Source organism: Tamandua tetradactyla, chromosome 6, assembly GCF_023851605.1.
Source record: "Tamandua tetradactyla isolate mTamTet1 chromosome 6, mTamTet1.pri, whole genome shotgun sequence".
NCBI classification, from domain to species: domain Eukaryota; kingdom Metazoa; phylum Chordata; class Mammalia; order Pilosa; family Myrmecophagidae; genus Tamandua; species Tamandua tetradactyla.
The window spans coordinates 141,913,703-141,935,922 of NC_135332.1; the positions used below are offsets into that span (position 1 = coordinate 141,913,703).

At 44.5% G+C, this 22,220-nt stretch overlaps 1 protein-coding gene and 1 long non-coding RNA gene across 4 annotated transcripts in view; one reads left to right on the forward strand and one right to left on the reverse strand.

Annotated features, from left to right (window-relative positions):
• MATN2 (matrilin 2) overlaps positions 1-22,220 on the forward strand; it is a 200,865-nt gene that overhangs the window by 161,739 nt on the left and 16,906 nt on the right. For all 3 annotated transcript variants that reach the window (XM_077167296.1, XM_077167298.1, XM_077167297.1), the window contains exons 8-11: positions 5,273-5,395; positions 8,491-8,613; positions 8,875-8,997; positions 20,343-20,465. In XM_077167296.1, coding sequence (XP_077023411.1) covers positions 5,273-5,395; positions 8,491-8,613; positions 8,875-8,997; positions 20,343-20,465 — 492 coding nt within the window. The remainder of the gene's footprint in view (positions 1-5,272; positions 5,396-8,490; positions 8,614-8,874; positions 8,998-20,342; positions 20,466-22,220) is intronic.
• Positions 9,872-16,773, reverse strand: LOC143688879 (uncharacterized). The gene is made up of 3 exons (XR_013178347.1): positions 16,685-16,773; positions 11,026-11,076; positions 9,872-10,274 (listed from the first exon to the last, which is right to left on the reverse strand). It is a non-coding gene; the product is annotated as an uncharacterized LOC143688879 (long non-coding RNA).

Below are 22,220 nucleotides of genomic sequence, written 5' to 3' on the forward strand. Positions count from 1 at the left end.
GCATCCTCCCTCATCGTTACATTTTCCATTCTCTTTGCTACAAACCCAGCCCTCCACTCCAGAGGTCAGCTCTCAGGGCTGCCCTTGACTTATGTTTGCACTCATTCGGTTATGGCAGACAGCTGTAAATGGAAGCCAATGCTCACTGTCTTCAGTTCTCTGGAGCATTACGTGGAAGAGGAAAGTAAAGAAATTGGGTTTAAAATCTGAAGTTTATTATTAGGAGCCTAAGGTCTCTCAAGTGAGCTGAGCATTACAAATCTTGAGCTCAGGATATAGCCATTTTCATTTAATGGGAAGTTGATGGATGTGCATTATTTTCAAATTTCATAAGAAATCTGTTTTTCAAAGGAATTTGATGTCATCCAATTAAGCTGGGGAAAAAAAGTTCAAGGCAGAACTCTACTGAAAAAAAGGTCTTTTGGCTGGGATTTGTTCTTCCTCCCCAGCCAAGCAAAGTTTCTCCTACTGGAGAGGGCTGTCATCAATTCAAAGAATAAATTATTAAGGCAGTGGTGCAAAGCACAGAAATAGGACTGGACACCCTGTTTGTCTGGCTGGGGTTCCGGAGCTGAATCAGATGTGCTGGGCTCCAGGATTTGTCAGCCTGGTACCATGGACTAGTACTCCATGTAGCTGGAGCTATTGGACTTTAAAAGGCAATATGAGGGCAGGCCATGGTGGCTCAGCAGGTAGAGGTCTCACCTGCCATGCCAGAGACCTGAGTTCAATTCCCAGTGCCTGCCACTGGGGAAAAAAAAAAAAAATCCAGTATGAGGTACCCAGGTAGACTAAGCTGAGATATGTGAGGTCCAGTCTTGGCGATGTCACCCATACTGGCCATGTGACTTTAGACAGCGTACTTTACTTCTCTGGACTTGGGTTTCCTTAGCTGAAGGAATGGGACTTCCAGCTTTAATATTTCATTGCCCATCCTTTTTTTTTTTTTTCCTGAAACTTACTACCCATGCCACTCAGCTGGCATTATAATTTTCTTCAGGGGTCTGAACTAATCTTTCATGTTTTTATGTCTTATCTTCCCAGTTGGTTCTCCTTCTTTGGGGTCTATATAGAACTCCACATAGTTGCACTCATAAAGTCTATTTAATTTGTTATCTGACAATTCCACCATCCTTTGGAGGGGTTCACTGGACACCCTGGAACTCACCAGATAAAGCTACACCCCCAAGCTTGGCCCATGCATACCACTTCACAGTTATAACGTGAGGAGACCCAACTGGATATGGGTTATATAGTAGGCAGCCAATAACTACTTATTGAGTAAATGAATGAAGGATATCTAAGTAACACACACACACACACACACACTCACATATACATGAAGAAATATGAACCAAGTATGAAAAGAAGGCAAAGAGCTGCAGTTAAATGTCTGCTTTATAGAAACCTCTAGAAAAGGGTCATTTTGAATGTCTATTTGCAGATAGCTGAGTGGTAACCTTTTTAAGAATCTAAATGTCTTCCTGTTGAATTATTTCATGTATTTATCTTTCTTAAAAATGACACTGGCTTTTTAAAGCAGAGTTTACCAAAGATATTTTCACCTTCCCTGATTTAGTGTTTTGGTTGCTAAAGCTGATGAAATGCAATATACCGGAAATGGACTAACTTATAACAATGGGAATTTATTAACTTACAATTTACAGTTCTTAGCCCATGAGAATGTCCAAATTAAGGCATCAAGAGGATGATACATAGACTGTGAAGACAGGCTCCTGACATCTGAGACACCTCTGTCACATGCGAAGGCACATGACCTGCATCTGCTGGCCCTTTGCTCCTGGGTTTAATTGCTTTCAGCTTCTGGATCCAGTGGCTTCCTCTCTGAGGTCTTCTGGGTCCTTGCTTCCTTCTTTGGGTTTCTTTTTCTCTGAGCTCTCTGTTTTTATCTTCTTAAAAAGGATTAAGATCCATCTTGAAGGAGGTGGGTCACATCTCAAGTTGAAATAACCTAAATAAAAGGTCCCACCCACAACAGGTCTATACCCACAAGAATGGATTAAAAGAACGTGGCCTTTTCTGGGGTACATAACAGCTTCAACCCAGCACCCTTAATTACTGGTGTGTAATGAAGTGATTCCACGGGCCCTCAACTAGATGGCCTGACCTACATGTTCTGCGTCTGTTTGCTTGTTTGTTTGTGGCCAGTGCTTTATGGGCCCAGCCTGTTTTTCCTGATCCATCCTCTGCTTGATCCCAGTACTCCCGTTTTGTTCCATGCAGGTAAAGCTGCTGCTGAATCCCAGACAGATGAACTGAAACTGCCCACGGCTAATGCTATTCTGCTCTCCTCCTACAGAAGGCCTGAGTTACGGGGAGAGTGCAGGGGCCATTAACACAGCGCAGTGCCGTCTCTTCTTTGAGGCCAGCAGCTGCATGTCATGGGGCCATCACTCTGTGTGCTCAGTCTGCAGCGACTCTTATACCTCCCCTGTGCACGCAGGAAGTCCCATCCACCAGTCACTCAGAGGTCACCTCACATAGCCTTTAAGGGAGGGGAATGGGGTCCCTCGGCTCTAGGTTCCTTTCACAGCTCCAGTTTTACTAGCTTTGGGATCTTGAGCAGGTTTAACCTCTCCAAACCTGTTTCCTTATCTTTAAAATATGCATAACAATAGTGCATACGTTGTAAGGCCAGATGAAATTATGTCTGTGAGGTGCTTAACAGTGTGGCACTTAGAGGGGCTTAAGAGATTTTGGCAACTATGATTAGCATAATTAGCATTTTTATTGACTGCCTCTAGTGATGAGAAAAACAAAAATGTCCTGGTTTCTGCTCATGGAACTCACCGGGTAGTGAAAGAAACAGACACAGAGGGAGCACATAAAATGCATTACAGAACCACTGTGATGAAAGCTACACAGGAGGGGCCCTGGAAACAGACTTCATCAGGGAGGTCGTGAAGGCAGTCGCTGGGCAAATGATGCTGAACTGACATGTGCAGGAAGATAGGGGTTAACTGGGCAATGTTGGGGGTGGAGGGGGAAAGGGGAGACACTCCAGGAAGAAAGACCCTCTGGTAGGAGGGGGCCTATGGACTAGAGAGAACTAATGACTAACGTGGCTGGAGCACATACAGCACGTGGCACGTGAACAATCTGGAATAAGTTAGAGTGAGACCATACTGGGCCTCCTGGGCCACACTAGCAATCTCAGTCTTTATCCTAAGGGCCTGAGGAGACATCGAAGCAAGAGGGTGCACATATCCTATCCTCTGATAGTTCTATCCTCAAATTCCTCAAATAGTTTTTTGGGTAGAGACATGATAAATAAAAATAAAATGTGCACATTCTAAGCTCATTATTTTATGGTTTCAGATTATTCCCCCTGTATCACTTAGGGTGCTTTTTGGTCACATGAAACAGAAAATTCAGTTAATAGTGTCTTAAGACATAAGGATATTTACTTTTTACCCAGCAGTGATTGGTCCCAGAGTTGTGCTCAGTGATTCCGTAATGTCATCAAGTGACTCCTTCTGTCACTTTGCATCTTCTGCATGTTGACTTTTTAGCCTCATGCTTGTTGCCTCCTGGCTACAAGGTGACTGCTGTAGCTCCAGGCATCCTATCTTTATACTACTACATTACAAAAAGAGAAGAGGGCAGAAAAAGGTATTTCTCTTCAGATGCCTCTTTTTTCAGGGAGGAAAATCTCCTTATGTCTCATGGCCAGAATTAGGGCATATTCACACCCCTAGGCCAATAACTGGCAAAGGAGAACACGGTTAACAGGCCGGCTTAGACCAATCATGATTCGTTCTTGGGGGTCAGAATTCTGTTACCAAGAAAGACAGAGGTAAAGGTTGTTAGCACAGCAACCAACAACAGGATCTGCCACATCCCCAGAAAAAGAACAGTGTGTGCAGACAAACAGATCCAGCCCAGCCCATGGGGTTAGTGGTGACCTTTTCCCCAAACACCGGTCTTATAAAGGCCCTCCGTAAGCTCATTTTATTCCTGTTTCTAATGCTTCATCTCCCCACTCACCTGCTATAATTGGGGTCTTGTGGTTTTAGCATTTTCTGCCAGGAAATGAAGTTGCTATTAGACTACTGATTATGATGCAGTTTCCATCTGCTGGCAGGAACACGGTTTGGATGGGGGTTAATCTTACCCTAGGACAGAACTGTGATAACCTAGAGCAGCGTCAGAAGTCTGTCTTCCCCAGTTTGATGTGAATGCTGTCACGAGCTCTCCTAGAGCAAGGTTAAGAATTTGGACACTTCTTAATATCGCTGCCATTTCCTGGCTCTTCTAAATAACTGGATGTTTTGTAATATCAGCTTTTGTTTATTCTGCCTGGTGCTGTCCGTTGTCACTGTCAGATGTTCCTGCAGACAGCAGTCTCTTAGTGCGATGAGGCCTGAATTAACAGATTAACTCAGTGAAGCAATTGCTTGGATTTTCTCAGCTGTTCTATCTTTCTTGGAAGGGTCTGGGCTGGGAACTATGTCCCTCAACCATTTCTCTCTTCTTTGGTCATCAAAGGGGGAAAAGATCAGTGCTGGAAAATCCAGAGGTAGATTTGGGTTACCAGCTTCTTTCTAACACGTTTCCAGGGAGAGGAGCTATATTCTCAGTGTCTTGTAGAGTGCCTTATTTACTGAAATTCCTCAGTCTTCCCCTCCGCTGCAAATTAAAAGGCTCAGACCTGCCACCTCCACCACCTCACCCTGGCCCTCCGACCACCTGTTTAAACCTTTCCTAGTCTCTGTCCCAGGGCTTGCAAGGCCTTCCTGCCAGACCTGCTCTCTTCACCTCCTCACATCTGTCTCCTCTTGCTCTGGCCATCCTCAGCTCCTTGCTGCTTCCCAAATAAGCCCCCTCTCCCTCATCCCTAGGCCTTTGCATTTGCTGTTCCCAAGTCCTCACTCTCTCCTCCCTCTCCCCTACTTTGTCTAACAAGTCCTTCTCCTCCAAGACTCCAGCTGGCCATCACCTCCATAGGAAAGACATCCTTGATCCGAGGACTGAGTTGGGGCCTGCCGCTCTGCTGCTTTATCATCTCTCTGTCTTATGACTGCCCGTTTATTTGTCTGCCTCCCCAGTACAGCGGGAGCCCCTGGAGGGCATGGATTACCTCTTAGCATTACCATCTCCGTATCTAACTCAGGGCCTGGCACTTGGTGAATAAATGAACAAATGAGCATTTCAGGACTTACTTCACAGGCAGGTTTGCTTCAGAGGGGCCCCATGGAGCCCTCCAGAAGCCTGGAGACTGAAGGGACCTCTCTGCCCTTTCTCACCCCAGGGATCAACTACTGTGCGCTGAGCAAACCGGGCTGTGCGCACGAATGCGTCAACACGGAGGAGAGCTACTACTGCCGCTGCCGCCGGGGCTACACCCTGGACACCAACGGCAAGACCTGTAGCCGTAAGTGAAGCCGGGGGGCGGGGCTCCGGCCGGGGGGGCGGGGTGCCGGCCGGGGGGGCGGGGCACCTGAGGGGCTCCTCACAGAGGTCCGCAGGGTGGGTCCTTTCTGAGGCCCCTGGGTTTTGGGGGGCCTGATGGTTCAAGAGATTTAACCTTCTTTGCTTCAATTCCATCATCTGTAAAATAGGATTGTTAATGACACGTACATCCTGGATTGGGTTGTGAGTATTAAAACAAACTCATTTAAACACTTAGAACGATGCTTTGGGGCACATAATAAGCACTCAGTAAATCATAGCCAACCTTATTGTTTATCATTAAGAGTGTTGACTATGAGTCAGCAGGCCTGAGTTCAATCTGAGTTCTACCCCATACAAATGTGTGACCCTGGGCAAGTTATTTCATTGTTTAACTTCTCCCAGCCTTGATTTTACTGCCTGTTAAGAAAGAAGAAGAAGAAAATAATAGTATTGACTCCTCACTCTGTTAAGGGGAGTAATTGAGAGCATTTCCCTCTTAGCACTAGGAAGCTTCCAGTCCATGATAATAATTCATTGTCATGGAGCCTGTGAGGGTGACCAGTGGCCAGGGTGACCAGTGTCTGGCCTTACCATGCCCCAGGTTGGCATAAGAGGCCAAAGGGACAGAGCTCAGAAAGTATTTGTGCAACCACCAAGAGCTAAGAAACATGAGACTTTTTGTGGAGATGTCTTCCTTTTCTTGTCTAAGAGCCACAACAAAGCTCCATTTGGTGATGTAAACACATGGAAACTTGCAGGCTTTGCCAGCTGGACAGTTCCATCATCTTTTATGAGGTGCAGTCTCTCCACTGGCCCAGGCCAGCAGGGGTGGGAGCGAGTGAACCCTGAGGGGAGCTCTGTGACCTGGCATGCTGGGAAAGGGTCTTGGTGACACGGCCGGCATAGAAGGGGCCCTTTGTGTGGCCTTCCGCCCAGCAAGCTACACATCTGCTCCGGCTTTGGAGACAGAGATAGATTGTGATTGAGAACACTGCAGCTGTTCAGCATTTGGACCCTAAATTGCCAGGAGGGAAAGTTTCACAGATGAAGTATTAGGTACAGAGCAGTCCTCAGGAAAAGTTGTTTCCCTTCAGTCTTCAGAGGGAACAAAGTGCCTCCATCAAGTTTTCTAAGGACTGGCCTCAGAGGCCAAAGAACTTTTGAACCAGTAAGTTGGGGTACCTTGCAGTGCAGTTGCCTCTGGATATCTCTGAGTTCTGAAGAGATGCTAGTGGAGAACAGGAGATCCTCCATTCAACAAGGAGACAACCTTTTGAAGATGCATCTGTGCAGATCCTGCCTTCTTCCAGGAGCGTAGGTCCTACCAGCTGGTGGCCCTGGCAGGTATCAGTGGACAGGTTGGGCACGACCTGGATGGACCCACCTAGACCCCCAGGGCCCTTGGCATGCCCTCTCCCTCCCATCATGCCTTGGGGGAACCCAGAGGAACTCAGAGCAGATCCCTTTCTCATTAGGATCTAAAAAGAAAGACCCCCTATCAGCTCTAAGGAACTATCTAGGAGTCCCCAGAGAAAGCCACGATAATCTGCCACCCTGAGAGCTCAGGGAAACCTAGACCATAACAGCAAGCCCCGCTGAGTAATTTTCATGCAGTAACTCATTTTATCCTCACAACAGCCATGATGCTGCTATGTTTATACCTATTTTAGATGCTTTACCAGTGATCCCGCTTTTACAACTGTTCCTGAAGCTTCATGCCCTAGCACCATGGGCTTTTTTACAACAAAATCCCCAATTCGACCATGTTGCCAATAGTGGACATCTGAGCCACAGATTCCAACTGAATGCATCTTTAGCAGCACTTCATTTGGACCTGGTTCAGGAATGGGGAAGTTCTTCAGGCACAGATCTCCAGCTCTGTGCACCACCAAGGAGAGGTTCTCGTGCTGGGCCGCCACCGCCACGTTGCTCACTCCCTCTGGGGTCGATGATGGAGTCCAATGGACTTTGGTTGCTCTTATACCCTATTTTAAAGTGGGGAAACAGCAGCTCAGAAAGATTAAGTGACTTTCCCAGGGTCACACGGCTGGTAGGGTGTACCAAGGATGTGAACACAGGCATCTGGCTCCTGAGATCCTACATATGTTTGCAGAAGGTGAATCCACCAATGGAATGTTACAGAAGTCTGTGGGAATGAAGGAACTTACTAGGTGGCTCTTCACAAGACCTCCAGTGTCTCTCCAGTTTCTGGCGGTGCGTCCTCTCCATTTGAGAGGCAGCCTGCAGGGCGGGCTGTCTGTGGGAGCCGTGCATGGCAGCTGTGTGTTCACTAGACCCCTGGGGCCAGCTGTGCGGCATTTGGGCGCCAGGATGGGCCACACATGCAGGCCCGTTGTGGGTTTGTTTTCTGGATTTGGGTGTCCTGGTTATAGGAAGATAAAAAAAAAAAAAGACGCTTTTTCCTTTTCATTTTCAAATAGAAATGAAACTGTGCAATTAGTTCTTACTCAGCACAACTTAATAGCAGTAAGCATTCATTGAGTGGTTACTGTGTGCCAGGCATCACATGTATCAACTCATCTCATTTCTCACCATAGTCCTATAGAAAGCGACCATCACCCCGTTTCTCAAGTCAGGAAACCGTGGCACAGAGACTTTAAGGGACTGACCAGTGTCTCATGGCCAGGAAGTTGTGGAGGTGGAGCTTGATGCCAGAATCCTCATTCCTAGTTGCTGCTCTGTCAGCTGAGTGGCTTTGGACAAGCCACCGATTTCCTCCCTGGGAGATGGGAATAGTGCCTGCTTTCCAGGGATGTCTTCTTGAAAGCTGTTATTATTAACACTGAGAACAGACGTCATTTCCCAGTCAGGGGAGTTGTGTGTGCTTTACTCTTCCAAAAAAGAAATGGGGAGGAGAAATGAACACGGTTGATCCCCCATGGTGCCCAGTGGCACAGAGTGGAACGAAACCTTCCCCGGAGCTCATTCTAATACCAGTGAGGTAAAGCAGACCCAGAGGGACTCCATCTGGGCAGGTTTTGTCTTTCACGCCTTGCGGCCTATGGGGCGTTATCCCCTTGTTTACTTCGCTTTTCATGTATGTGGCCAATACAGGGGTGGATCACTGCGCGGAGAACGACCACGGCTGTGAGCAGCTGTGCCTGAACACAGAGGAGTCCTTCGTCTGCCAGTGCTCGGAAGGCTTCCTCATCAACGAGGACCTCAAGACCTGTTCCAGTGAGTTCCTCCTCCTGGCTCCTCTGGAAACCACCTTCAGAGGGAAAACCTGTGTCCTAGGAGTTGAGAGGGCGGTGGCTGCAGAGGACACAGCGTCCCTGCTTCCCCTGCCCCTGTCTCTGTTCTGGAGAACTTGTGGGGTATCCGTTGGGGGCTCCCTGCAATCAGAGAGGGGGTGCAGGGACAAGCACAGTGGTCACTTCCAGATGCATTCCCATTAGCGGTAGCCCAGAGGCCTTACCGGGCTCTTTGGTTTTGCAGGGGTGGATTATTGCTTGCTGAGTGATCATGGTTGTGAATATTCCTGTGTCAACACGGACAGGTCCTTTGCCTGTCAGTGTCCCGAGGGACATGAGCTGCGCAGTGATGGGAAAACCTGTGCACGTGAGTATTCTGAGGAGCTGCAGCTAGCAGGGCCTGGCCACAGCGGTGTGGGTGTGGGCATACTGGCGTACAGGTGCCTGTGCCCGTGGCTCCTCTCTCCGGTTCTCTGGACCCGTGTGTGTGTGTGTGTGTGTGTGTGTGTGTGTGTGTGTGTGTGTGTACGTGTCTCCATATCATTCAGTGATCTGGGCCCTGGCAGCTTCTCCCCTGCCCCTGTACTTCCTCCCCACACACCCCATTCCACTGTCATTCCGAAGCTGGGTAGAGCTGTATTTCTTAGCTTTCTCTGCTCTACCCCTGGCCTGACCTAAACTAGCCATCAGCCAGCTTTGCAGGGGAATGATAATAATGTAGACCATTTGCTGACCTCTGGCTCCAGGCCACATGCTGTGCTAAGCCACATGCATTATTGTATTCCAGCAACCCTGTGGAATCCTTGTCTTGCGGATGAGGAAACTGCAGCTCAGATCAAGTACAAGCCTAAGGTTACCGGTTATTAAGTGGTGGGTTCAAACTCAGGTCCGTGATCTCAGGTCTCTGTGATTCCAGAGCCAGTTCTGGGAGAAGGGGCGACTCCTGAGAAATCCTTTATCCACAACCCGCCTCCCCCCACCTCCCATCATGATAATCTGGCCGCAGATGGTGAGGTTGGCAGTGATGTTTCTTGGCTACGCATTTCCTAGCAACTGGTCCCAACTCCTGTATCCATTAATAAAAAATACTCCCAAACCTCCCTCTCTCCTTCACTTAAAAATGCTTTGTTTGCTGCCCTGCAATCCTGTTTCCAAGTGGACGAAGATAAAAAAACTGAAAAAAGTCATTTTGAGAGAAGGGATCAGAAATGGAAGAAAAGGGTGGTAATTTACCTCCCCCATCCTGCTTAGTCTTTCTGGTTATATGACCGCTGATGTGATTGTGGCCACAATCTAATTTATCTACCTTTTTATATTGTCTATTCACATGGGTAGGTGAACTGACTGCATGGCTGGGCCTGCCTCTCCCACTATAACACATGTGTGAAAATATTGAGATAGATTCTTGAGTCTTGGCAAATGGGTTACCCATTTTATGAATTTGGTTGTGGCTCCCAGCCCAGCTGCCTCTCAGATTGTTGCTACAGCCAGCACAGGGAGGGGCTGGCACTGGGGGACAGAGAGAGGGGGTGTGTGTCCAATTGCCTCTACATTTCATTGCATGCCAAAGCCAGATGTGAGGTTTGCCATTGGTCTGTTTTAGTTCTCCATCATCTTAGATTATTCATGCCATTCTCCCGATTACTGTGGATAATCAAGAATAAGATGGTTGGTGACTTCTAAGAAATTCTCATGGACCCTTCCAAATAAATGGCAACTCTCTTCCCTTTATAACCTCATGCCCCCCTTTACACACACACACATACACCCCAGCTAGATCCACATCTGGGCTATGCCACTGACACTTTCAAATGGTCCCCGTTTTCTAATTTAAATGTGTTTATAACTAATGGCACAGTATTATTTTCCATATGCGTAAGTGTCCAGCAATGCAATTAAAAGTGAATGTTGATACTGATGCCTGCCCATGCAAAAAAAAAAAAAGTGAATGTTGAAATGTATATATATTTATAAGCTTGTGTCTGTATGAGAAACTTGTGAGATAATCAGATGGGTTAGTTATCCTGGGGGATTGTACCTGAGAGATGCATTTTACTCACCAGCTGACACATGCACACTGAGCTATTCCTAATGGAAGACTTTGTTCCTGCCCAGAATGATTCAGTCTGGCTGCTGTGTCCTATAATATTGAGCTGTTTTCAATCTAGCCGCAGTTAACTGGGGGTTTTGGATGTATGCTCCCCAGCAATACGCCAGCTGACAAAGAGCCAGATGATATGACTTCACCTTTTTGATAAAGTCTGCTGGGCTGTATACAGGGAAACCAGCACAGGGGCAGCCAGGCCTGGCCCAGCAGATAAGGGCATAGCACTTCATAAAGGCAGTTGGCACCTGGTGTCTTGACAGCGTGTGATCTGAAGAACCCTTCACTTACCTTCAGGAAGGTTCTCTGAAACCTGGAGACCAGGCACAGGTTCCTCGGACTCTGGAAGGAAGTAGGTGCTGTAACCTCCCCAGACCCCTAGAGGCACCTCCTGCTCCTCTTGGGCTCCCTGGCTTCTGCCCCCTACCTGTAATTGCCCAGATTTTTCCTAGTGGGTCTTCATTGCCGTGGGCAGTTAGACAGGTTGGGGGTGGGTGGGGAGATGGAGTAGTCTCTTCTACCAGTTGGGTTATTTGAGAAAAACCTTATACCGAGTTAACAAATGATTAGCTGCTCCTAGTTTTAATATAAGAAAATTCAGGAAATGGTGTAATTCTGTCTCAGCCTTTGGTTGTCCTACTGGCAGGCAAACAATGTGGCTTTCTTCTCTGAGGCTGGGATTGGTTTGCATACTCTCCTACATAGAGGCGGGACCCAAGACTGCTCTCTGTCTGCAGAGGTGTGAGCCCACAGAGCATGTGAAACCATGCTTGCTTCACCACAGACCTACATGACTCACCAGATCTGGAGTCTAGATGGGATGAACACAGCCTGTGTCAACGAGAAGGGATGCCAGACCCAGGCCCTAAAAGCCTGTACTAGACCCCGAGACACAGCATCATATTGCAGACCCCATTCACGATGAGGGTCTGATTACATTTGTGGACCAGCCTCCTCAAGTGTGAATAGATGACCACCCTTCTTTTTTAATTAAATTTATTTTTTATTTATGATACATAACCACATACAAGCACAAACATTCTTATCATATGATCATTCCATTCTTGTTATATAATCAGTAATTCACACTGTCCTCACATAGTTGTATATTTTATCATCACGATCATTTCTTAGAACATCTGTATCAATTCAGAAAAAGCAATAAAAAGAAAAGAGAAAAAAACTCATACATACCATACCCCTTACTCCTCCCCCTCACCGATCACCGGCATTTCAATCTACTAAATTTATTTTAACATTTGTTCCCCCTATTATTTACTTATTTTTAATCCATATGTTTTACTTGTCCATCGATAACCACCCTTCTTTTTGAGGGAAAACATTTTTTTCCTGTACCCTGAGATTTCTCACAACCCCTTTCATTCATTGCATTTAAATGAAGGTTCCTGATTGGTCTGTTCTCACTGCCTTCTGTGGTTTTTATTCTAGGCACTTCCTTAAGATCTTGGTTCATTTATTATTTTTCTCTTCGATTTCCTACCGTGTACCTGTGTCCCTTCAGTGTGCTGGGGGTCGGGGTCCCGGGGAGATTGACACATTAACTTTCTGAAAAGAGTTCAGACTTTCTCAGGGAAGAAGGACACTGAAGAGGTAACAACCGGTTAGTGTGCTCCCCGGGATATAGGGCCCTGCACCCGGCTTGAGATGTTTCATCTGAGACCTAGACACTGAGCAGAGTGAGTTAGCGAGAGGTGGAGGGGAAGAGATTCCAGGCATGGAAAACAGCACATGCAAGTCCAGAGAGTGAACTGTAGGAAGTTCAGTGGGTTGAGTATTGAATGCAAGACGAAAAGTGAGGAGAGATGAGCCTGGGGAGCAGATGGGACAAATCACCTACGGCTTCCAGAATGATATTAAGCTATTTGGAGGCCCAGCATCATTGAGAAAACAATTTTAGTTTAGCTTGTCTTTTAGGAATCCAGCAAGCCGACAGAAAACTCTGCTGGGCTGTGATGAATAGTGAATGTGGACCAGAGAACCCGGAAGTGATAGATTTGCATTCTAGTCTCCTCTCTGCCCCCAGTACAGCTAAGACAAGTCACCTCTGCAGGTTAAGGTACCTTGGAGAAGTCACTTCTCTCTGGCCATCAGTTTTCTCAATTCTAAAATGAAAGGGTTGAACCAGTATATCTCCAAGGTCCCTTCTGGCTGCAAAATGAGGACAGTGCCTGGCACAAGGAGTGTGTCCAATAAACACTTGCCGGGCCACCTACCATCTCCTCAGGCCAAAGGCACCCCATGGCAGCGAGTCAGGAATAGGGGTTTTCTTTGCCTCTTAGGAAACTACTGAATCCTCTAGGGAAGTATCTTTGGCTCTGGGGAGAAGCTGGCTCCAGGTTGGTTTCCAGACTTCATTAGATAGAACCTGTGGCTAGGTGGTTAACTCTAGTTACCCTTGGCATTCTTGATTTTACCAACTGTGTTTTTTTGAATGTATGAGTGATCAAGAATATCTCTGACATACAGAAATCAGACATTTTGCTAAACGAATGTGAATGATGTATTCTGCCAGTCAGAGAGTGAGGGAGCCCAGCCAACCTCCAGCATCTAGCACATGGGGTTCTCATGTAAAACATCCTTACAAAAATCCTGTGAGGTGGATCTAATTACCCTCAATTTTCAATATAGGAAACCAGGAAATCCATTCTTTTAGTCAACTGTAATTTACTGGAGGCCTGTTTCTGTGCCAGGCATCTTGTTAGGTGCGGGGAGAGACAGGAGAGAGGGACAGTCCCAGTGCCTGGTCTCTTGGAGGTCACAGCCCAGTGAGGAGGGGGATGCAAATCAAAAACCTACATGAATTCATGTTCACATTGAACTGGGATACATATCATAAACGGCAGGTATTTGGTGCTTTGAGATCTGTGATGTCGGGGATCAGGGAAGACTTCCTGAGACCTTAGTGGAGAGCTGAGTGAAGAGGAAGGGCTAACCCAGGAAGGAGGAAGTATTATTTCTGGGAGAGGACACAGCCAAATCTTATGGTGGGAGGAACTGGTAAGGAGAAGTAAAACTTTCCCTGTTTGCAGATGACATGATCCTATAGAGAGAGTATCCTTAAAAATCCATAACAAAGCTACTAAGCTAATAAATGAATTCAGCCCCCCCCCCCCAAAAGCAGGGTATGAGATCTACAGATAATATCAGTAATGTTTCTATACATTATTAATGAACAATGTGAAGAGGAAATCAAGAAAAAATTCCATCCACAATAGCAACTGAAAGAATCAAATCTAGGCATAACTATAACCAAGGATATAAAGGATGTGTACACAGGAAAGTACAAAGCATTACTAAAAGAAACCAAAGACCTAAATAAATGGAAGGACATTCCAAGTTCATAGGTTGGAAGACTAAGTATTATTAAGATACCAGTTTTACCTAAAATTTATGGATTCAATGCAGTCCCAACCAAAATTCCAAAAGCCTTCTTTGCAGAAATGGAAAAGCCAATCATCAAATTTATGTGATGGGTGTAGTGGAAGGATAAGGGGCCTCAGATAGCCAAAAACAGCTTGAAAAAGAAGAGCAAAGTAGGAGGACTCACACTTCCCAATTTCAAACCTTTTTACCAAGCCTAGTAATCAGAATGGTACTGCACAGAGACAGGCACAGACCCATAGACTCCTACTGAAAGTTCAGAAATTAACCCACATATCTATGGCCAAATTTTTTTTTTTTTTACTGTATATTCCATTTATATAAAGATCCCAAAACAGGCAAATGGTAGAGAATAGTTATTATCTGTGGGGAAAAGGAGGAATCATTAGAAGACTTCTGGGAGGCCAATAAAGTTCTCTTTCTTGGTGTGGTCATGGTTACATGGGATGAATTTGTAACAGTTCTTCAAGCTGTACAGTTCTTTTTTTTTTTCCTATAAATACTACTTAATTTATTTTTTAAAAATTGTGCTGTTAATCCTTTTACAGGGCAACAAGCTATGTGAAAAGTGAAAACTTTTTTTCAAATGTAGTATTGAGAGTGCTTTTAACATAGTTCACTAGTTTGTCATCTGGATCAGTATATACTGTACGGTTCTTTTTTTTAATGCAATTTTATTGAGATATATTCACACACCAAATAATCCATCCAAAATATATAATCAATGGCTTACAGTATTATCACAGTTGTGTATTCATCACCACAATCAATTTTAGAACATTTTTCATTACTCCAAAAAAAGAATAAAAAGAAAAAAGAAAACCTAAAAATCCCATACGCCTTATCCGCCCCCACCCCCATTATTGTTTTTTAGCAGCTTTATTCATATACCATACAATCTATCCTAAGTGTACAATCAGTGGCTCTTGGTATAATCACATGGTTAGACATTCACCACTACAGTTAATATGAAAACATTCTTATTTCCTCCAAGGTAAAAAACCCCATACCCCTTATATCCCTCTGTTACTGACATTTAGCTGTGGTATAGTCCTTTGTCAGGATTAATGCAAGAACATTACAATGTTATTGTTAACTCCAGACCCTAGTTTACATTGTTTTTTTTCCCATATAACACCCTGTTATTAATACCTTGCAATAGTGACATATGTTTGTTTTAATTCATGTTAAGAACTTTCTTATATTTATACAATTAACCACCATCATTGTCCACTGTAAGTTTTGCTGTTATACAGTCCCAGTTTTTATCCTCTAGTTTTTCTTCTGCTGACATATATGACGCTAGCCTTCCTCTTTCAAACATATTCATATTCAGCTTTGTTAATTACACTTACAGTTCTGTGCTGCCATCATACCACATTGTGCAATTTCTGAACCTTTATAATCAAGTTTATTGAACATTCTATACTTCTTAAGCATCAGTTGCCCATTTTCTGCCCTCTTTCTATCTCCTAATAACCGATACTTTCTATTTTAACTCTCAGAATTTGCTTATTATAGTTAGTTCATATTGGTGAGACCATACAATATTTATTCTTTCATTTCTGGCATATTCCAGTCAACATAATGTCCTTGAGGTCCATTCTCTCATTGCATGCCTCACAACTTCATTCCTTTCTGCAGCTGCACAATATTCCATCATATTTATAAACCACAGTTCACCCTCTGTTTATCAGTCCCTGGACCCTTGGGCCAGCTCCAGCCATTGGTAATTGTGAATAATGCCTCCATATACATCGGTGTGCAAATGTCTATTCGTGTCCCTGCTTTCAGTTCTGAGCATATACCTAGTAACAGGAATGCTAGATAACATGGCAGTTTTATACTTAGTTTCCTGATGAACCACCACACTGCCCTCTAGAGGGGCTGCACAATTCTATTTCCTACCAACAGTGAATATGAATGACAACTTTCTCCACGTGTCCTCCAGCATTTGTAGTTTTTTGTTTAATTTTTTAAAAGCATTTTATTTACAAATGATACGATCCATCTTAAGTGTAAACTCAGTGTTTTCTGGTATAATCACATTCACTACTGCAGTCTATATGAGAACATTCCCATTTCTTTCAAAAAAACAGGGCAAGTTCTGTCTTAGGTCACCAACAGACAGATTGGGCCGGTATGTATGATGGGTTACTCTGTTTCCTCCAGAACCAGACAAAGGATCCACACTGGAAAGGGGGTCTGGCTCCATCCCAGCCTGGTGAGGAGATGGAAGAGGGCCCAGCCAAGTGCTACTGCTTTTAAGTGGCCTTTTCCTTGATTCATCTCACCCTCTTACCGTAACCCTTCAACTGTTTTTCTGGAGCTTTTAGATAAATGTTCCTGCCAGTTCTTGTTGCTTGTTCAAAGCTCCTGAGGAGGGACAGAGCCCTCTAGCATCTCGTTCCACCATGCTTATCGGAGCTGATACTTTTAACTATGAACCCTTTATTTCCACAAGATTTCACTTAGTTTTAATTTATTTCATTTTTAGAATAGGTAAGGGCTACAAAGTTCAAAAATCAAAACAAAACAAAAGACTTACATTAAGAAGTCCTGCTCCCACCTTGCCCTTCCATCTCATTCCCCAACTCCACCTCCTGTAGGTAACTATTGTGTTAGCCAGGCTCCAAGGCGACCCCAGTGGTCATATTTCCTGGCATTCACTCACTTGTGAAGTCACCTCCTTCCTCACTGGTCTGTATGACAAGAGAGATGGTACATCACTCCTCAGGTTAAGTTATTAAAGGCACTATGGCTTCCATCTTGGATGCTCTGTCACTGGTGTGTGCTCTCCACATCTTGAACCACCCACTCAAGACAGTTCTATGGAAGGGCTCACGTGGTGAAGAACTGAAACCTCTGGCTAACAGCCAGCAAGGAACTGAGGCTTGACAATAAATACATGAATGAGCTTGGAAGCAAATTTCCCAGCTCCAGTCAAGCATTGAGATGACAACAGCCCCAGTTGACAGTTTGACTATCACCTCATGAGAGTCACGAATCCACCCATCTAAGCTGCTCCCAGATTCTACACCCTCAGAGACTGTGTGAGATAATGTATGTTTATTGTTTTAAGCTGCTAAATTCTGGGGTACTTTGTTACACAGCAATAGATAACTAATACACTATTTTTATTAGTTTCTTATTTATCCTTCCAGTGTTTCTTTATGTGACTAAAAGCAAATACAAATATATATTCCCTATGCAAAAAATAGTGTACTGAATACCCTGCCCTGTGCCTTTTTTTTTCCCTGCTCAATAATATTTCCTGGATATCTCTTCAAATCATTACATAGAAAACTTCTTTTCTCATTCTTTGTTTTTCAGCCATATAATATTCCATTGTGAGGAATACTTATTCAACCAGTTCCCTATTGCTGGACACTTAAGTTATTTCCCACTTTTTGGTATCACAAACAAAATGCAATGAATAACCTGAGGGTGTATCCTTTCATATAGTGCAAGGGTATCTGTAGGCGTGAGGTCCAGAAGTGTAGTTGCTGTATCGAAGGCACACTTGGTAACTTTTGGTAGATATTGCTCGAGTTTCCATAGGGTAGATGTACCCTTTAGTTTATTTGAATTCTCTATCATGTGCATGGTTTGCCTTTAAAAAAAATCTCTGCAGATGATTCTGATACTCATCCAAGGTTGAGAACCAACACTTGCTCCACTCCCCCAATGTTCTACTCTCTTGATCAGATGCTCCAAGGGAATGAGGAGGGAAAGGTTGAAAATCAAAACTCCCTGTATGCTTTTAGAGCACATACATCACAAAAATTCCAAACGGTTATTAATTTGAAAGCCCAAGAGAACTCAGGAACTGGGCTGGGAGCTCCTGGGACAGCCTGCAGCCCAGTGAAGACACACCTGTGGAGCGCTGGCCACCTCCTCAGTAAGTTCCCGATCAGGGACAGCAGCACCAGTCAGCCAGATGCAGACTTAGGCCACTGACTTGGGAAAGCCAGGGAGTCAGTGGCCCTTCAGGGTCTCTGTGGGGACGACTCCCAACCTCTCTTCTGTGAAAATCCAAACCCAAGCTAAGAGAGTAACACCGGGCATGGTGGAAGCTCCAGGTAGGAGGTGTGTGGTGCGCTCAGGGAGTCCTGTCTGGATTTTGGTTGGACAAGACCAACCTGAGTGATAGCTGTTTCATTACCTTGGGAAATGGACTGTCCTAGTATAAATTCATGGTGGAAAAAAAAATGCTCACCTCCACAGCCAGCCAGCCACCTGTGTTATGCATTACTCAATTGGACTTGCCACTCTTACTCTATGTGAAGAACTACCCAACGCCACTGGGAAATGTTCTCATTAATGATGAGTCTAGAATGTGCCCGGAGAAGTAAGTAATGTTCAGAGCAAACGGGAGGGTCCACCTCGGCTCCAAATCTCTTCTGCAGTTATAATTTAAGTTAATATAATAACACCCATTTTTCATAGACTTCGGCAGCCCATTTGCCCAACAATAGGCAAAATTCCCTTTATGTTTGAAAGCTTACTTTAGAATATAGCAATGTAACGTTCTCAATAAAAGCATGCTGTTTATTGTCAGAAGATAACATTTTTAGTCTGGTCCTTTAACTTCTGAGCAATAGGTCTTGGCAAGCCGCTAACTTTCCCAACCCTTAGTTTCCCTAGCTAGTAAATGAGCTCACTGGCAGGGCCCTTAACTAATCCGCAGAGTGGTTCTGAGGACTGCCCTCCAAAAAGAAATCATGGAAAAATTCATTAGAAAAGAAAAAGTGAGGTTTGCGTCTGATTATAAAAGTGATTGTGCACTTTGAAGCCTTTATTAAATAACTTAAATTATATCCATTGAATTTTACTCAATCGAAAGTAATTGGGTTAACTCTCAGAAACATGTTTGGTTCTCATAAAAAGTCACTGTCCACCAACCTCAGTATCACAGGTTCGCAAACCTCCACTCCCATGGCAGCCGCCCCAGCCCTGTGCAACTCTGCCATCCTTTCAGTTACTAAGTCCAACAACCTTAGAATCGTCCTCAACTCCTCTGTCATCACCGAGATCTCAATCCATCTGCAAATTTTACAGGTTCTGTCTTCAAAAGAAAGCCATATTCTGACCACTTCTTAATACCCCAGAGTGAGCCACCGGGATTATTGCAGTAGGCTTCTTACAGCTGTTCACCCTCCATCCGTACCCACCCCCAGTGTGTGCAGAAACAATCCTTTAAAACAAAGCCAGATCAGGTCGCTCCACCACTCAAAGTGCCCCAGGAGCTCCCCTTTTGCGCCCAGAGCAGACCCCTCCTGTGAAGCCTACAGGACTTGACTCTACCAACCGCCCACCTCCTCGCCTGCTCCCAGCTGCTCGGGTCACAGTGGCTTCCCCGCTTTTCCTGAACCGTGCTAAACACGCTCCTACCTCTGCACTTTGCAAACATTGTTATTTCTTGCCAATACTGTTCTTTCCTCAGATACCAGACACTCGTCGGTATTTTTTCTTCAGTGTTTTGCTCGGCTGCCAACTTCTCTGATTGCACCATGCAAATGACCAAGCCCTCCCGACGCCACCACCTACACGCTCAGTCACCCTCATCCTGCTTTGTTTTTCTCCATAGTACTTTTCCCACCTGGCATATTATTCATTTATTTGTTTGTGCATTGTTTGGCCTCCGTGCACCCCACTCCCCCTAATCCCCACTGCCAAATGTAAACTTCATAAAAGCAAAAGCTTGTTTTATTCACTGCTATATCCCCGGCATCTAGTATGTGCCTGGCTTATAGGAGAGATTCAATAAATGTCAGTTGACTGAATGAATATATGAATGAATGACTTACCTGAGTGTGATATGGATATGTTTATATATATATATATATATATATATATGCATAAGGAGATATGCAAATATGTTGATATTATAGTTATATGGTAACCAATGAGGTTGAACTTATTGCTAATATTTACAGGTCATTTATATCCCTCTTTTTGTAAATTGTCTATGCATGTCTTTTGCTTATTTTTCCTATGGAGATGATTATATGGTTTTATTTGTATATGATCTTTATATATTACAATTTTTTGCTCATAAATAGGCATTTTATTCTGAAATGTGCAGTGTGAGAAAAGGTACCATTTTAATTTAAGGTGTCTGAAATCTTTTTTAAGACTGAATTACTCACTAATGTTTGAATCATTTTCTTCTTCCATCTCTATAACTCCAATTTGATGCCAAGGATTGGACTTTTGTGCTTTGGGGAACCATGGTTGTGAACAGTCATGTGTGAGCAGTGAAGACTCTTTCGTGTGCCAGTGCTTTGAAGGGTATATACTCCGTGAAGATGGGAGAACCTGCAGAAGTAAGTTGTTATGGGTGCTGGCTCACATTCCTGTGTATGGCCATGGCATGAAATGCACTACATCCCAATCATTTGTGTAGATCAGTTACTCTCAAAAGTCAACACACAGAAAGGAGAAATGTGCCCAGTGTAGGCTTTGCAGTAACAAATACTAGTCCATCTGATCACCTGTGTTTCCCTTTGGGAGCCAGAGAGAAGATGACAGAGATCAAATCCACGATCAAATTTTGCATGGTCACAATAGAGATTCCTGTTCTTACATCTTGTCTTTGGATCATCCTGTATTTCATAGAATTTGTGCTTGTAACACAGTTACCTAGGAAACAAGCTTTGAGGTGGTGGTGTAGCACTGGCCACCACGGGACCAGTGGTCCCTCCATTAGGTGCCGGGCCTTAGACATCCCTGGTGTCAGGGCCACACAAGTCCCTGCAGTAGGGCCTGTGCGCCGGCCATGGGCATGAGGGCAGCCTCTGGCTCTCAGCTTAGAAGAAAGCAAGGAGCCACCAGCCTTTTATTTTGGTCATGTGTGTGGTGCTTTTGTTTGAAACCACTTGCCAGAGCAAAGAGCCTCTGTTATTCCCAGCGTTTGCTCAGAGCAGATCTCCCAGGGCCGTGGGGTCTCCCCTCCAAAAACTCATGCAAGTTTGGAGAATCACTCCATTCTAGAAGGCACAGCCCCTCTCAGAGCACCCATCTGTATTTGTGTGAAGTAGCTTTCACTCCCTCCTCCTGCCAGGGTCAGATGTGCTGTTGGAAGATGATCGCTATCCTTTTTCTCTTTTGTATTTTGATAATCACTGAAGAAGCTGTTAAGCTTTATATTGGGGAAAAACAAACTCAGAACTAGTTTATCGGGTGTTGTGGAAACTCTTACTGCTTTCAATACATAATTAGGAATTAAAAAAAAGTGAGTGCCATATGACAACTAAATGTAATGTTGGTGCCAGAGAACCAGGTTCGATTCCTGGTGCCTGCCCATGTGAAAAAAAAGGTAATGTTGGATGCTGGATGGGATCCTGGAACAGAAAAAGGATACTGAGTGAAATCTAAGGAACTCCAATAAAACTATGGTCTTTAGGTAATAATAATTTGTCGATACTGGGTCCTTAATTGTAACAAATATGCCATACTGATGTATAATGTTAATACTATGGTAAATGGGCTCAGGGTGTATGTGAACACTGTATTACCATCTCAATTTTTCTTTAAATCTAAACCTGTTCTAAACTATCTATGGAAAAGAAAGCAAAAATTTAAAAATCACTGCCAGATTACTCTTGTGAAGCTTCTGTAGGAGGTAGAGAAGCTTAGTCTACCTATAGGCATGCCTAAGAGTTACTTCTGGAGGACCTCTTTCGTTGCTCAGATGTGGCCTCACTCTCTAAGCTCAACTCTGCAAGTGAAATCATTGCCCTTCCCCCTATGTGGGACATAACATCCAGGGAGAAATTCTCCCTGGCAGCGTGGGAGATGACTCCCGGGGATGAGTCTGGCCCTGGCACCGTGGGATCAACAATTCCAATCTTGAACAAAATGGAGAAAAGAAGTGTAATTAATAAAGTAACAGTGGCAGAGAGAGTTCAAATAGAGTCAAGAGGCTACTCTAGAGGTTGCTCTTATGCAAGCTTCAGTTAGACATTGTTACCTATCATAACCTGCCAACCCCCAACCAGGACCATTCCAGCCAATCCTAAAGAACACCTAGGACAATATATAAGATTCTACAAGGGTTCCATGCACTAGAGTAACTTTCC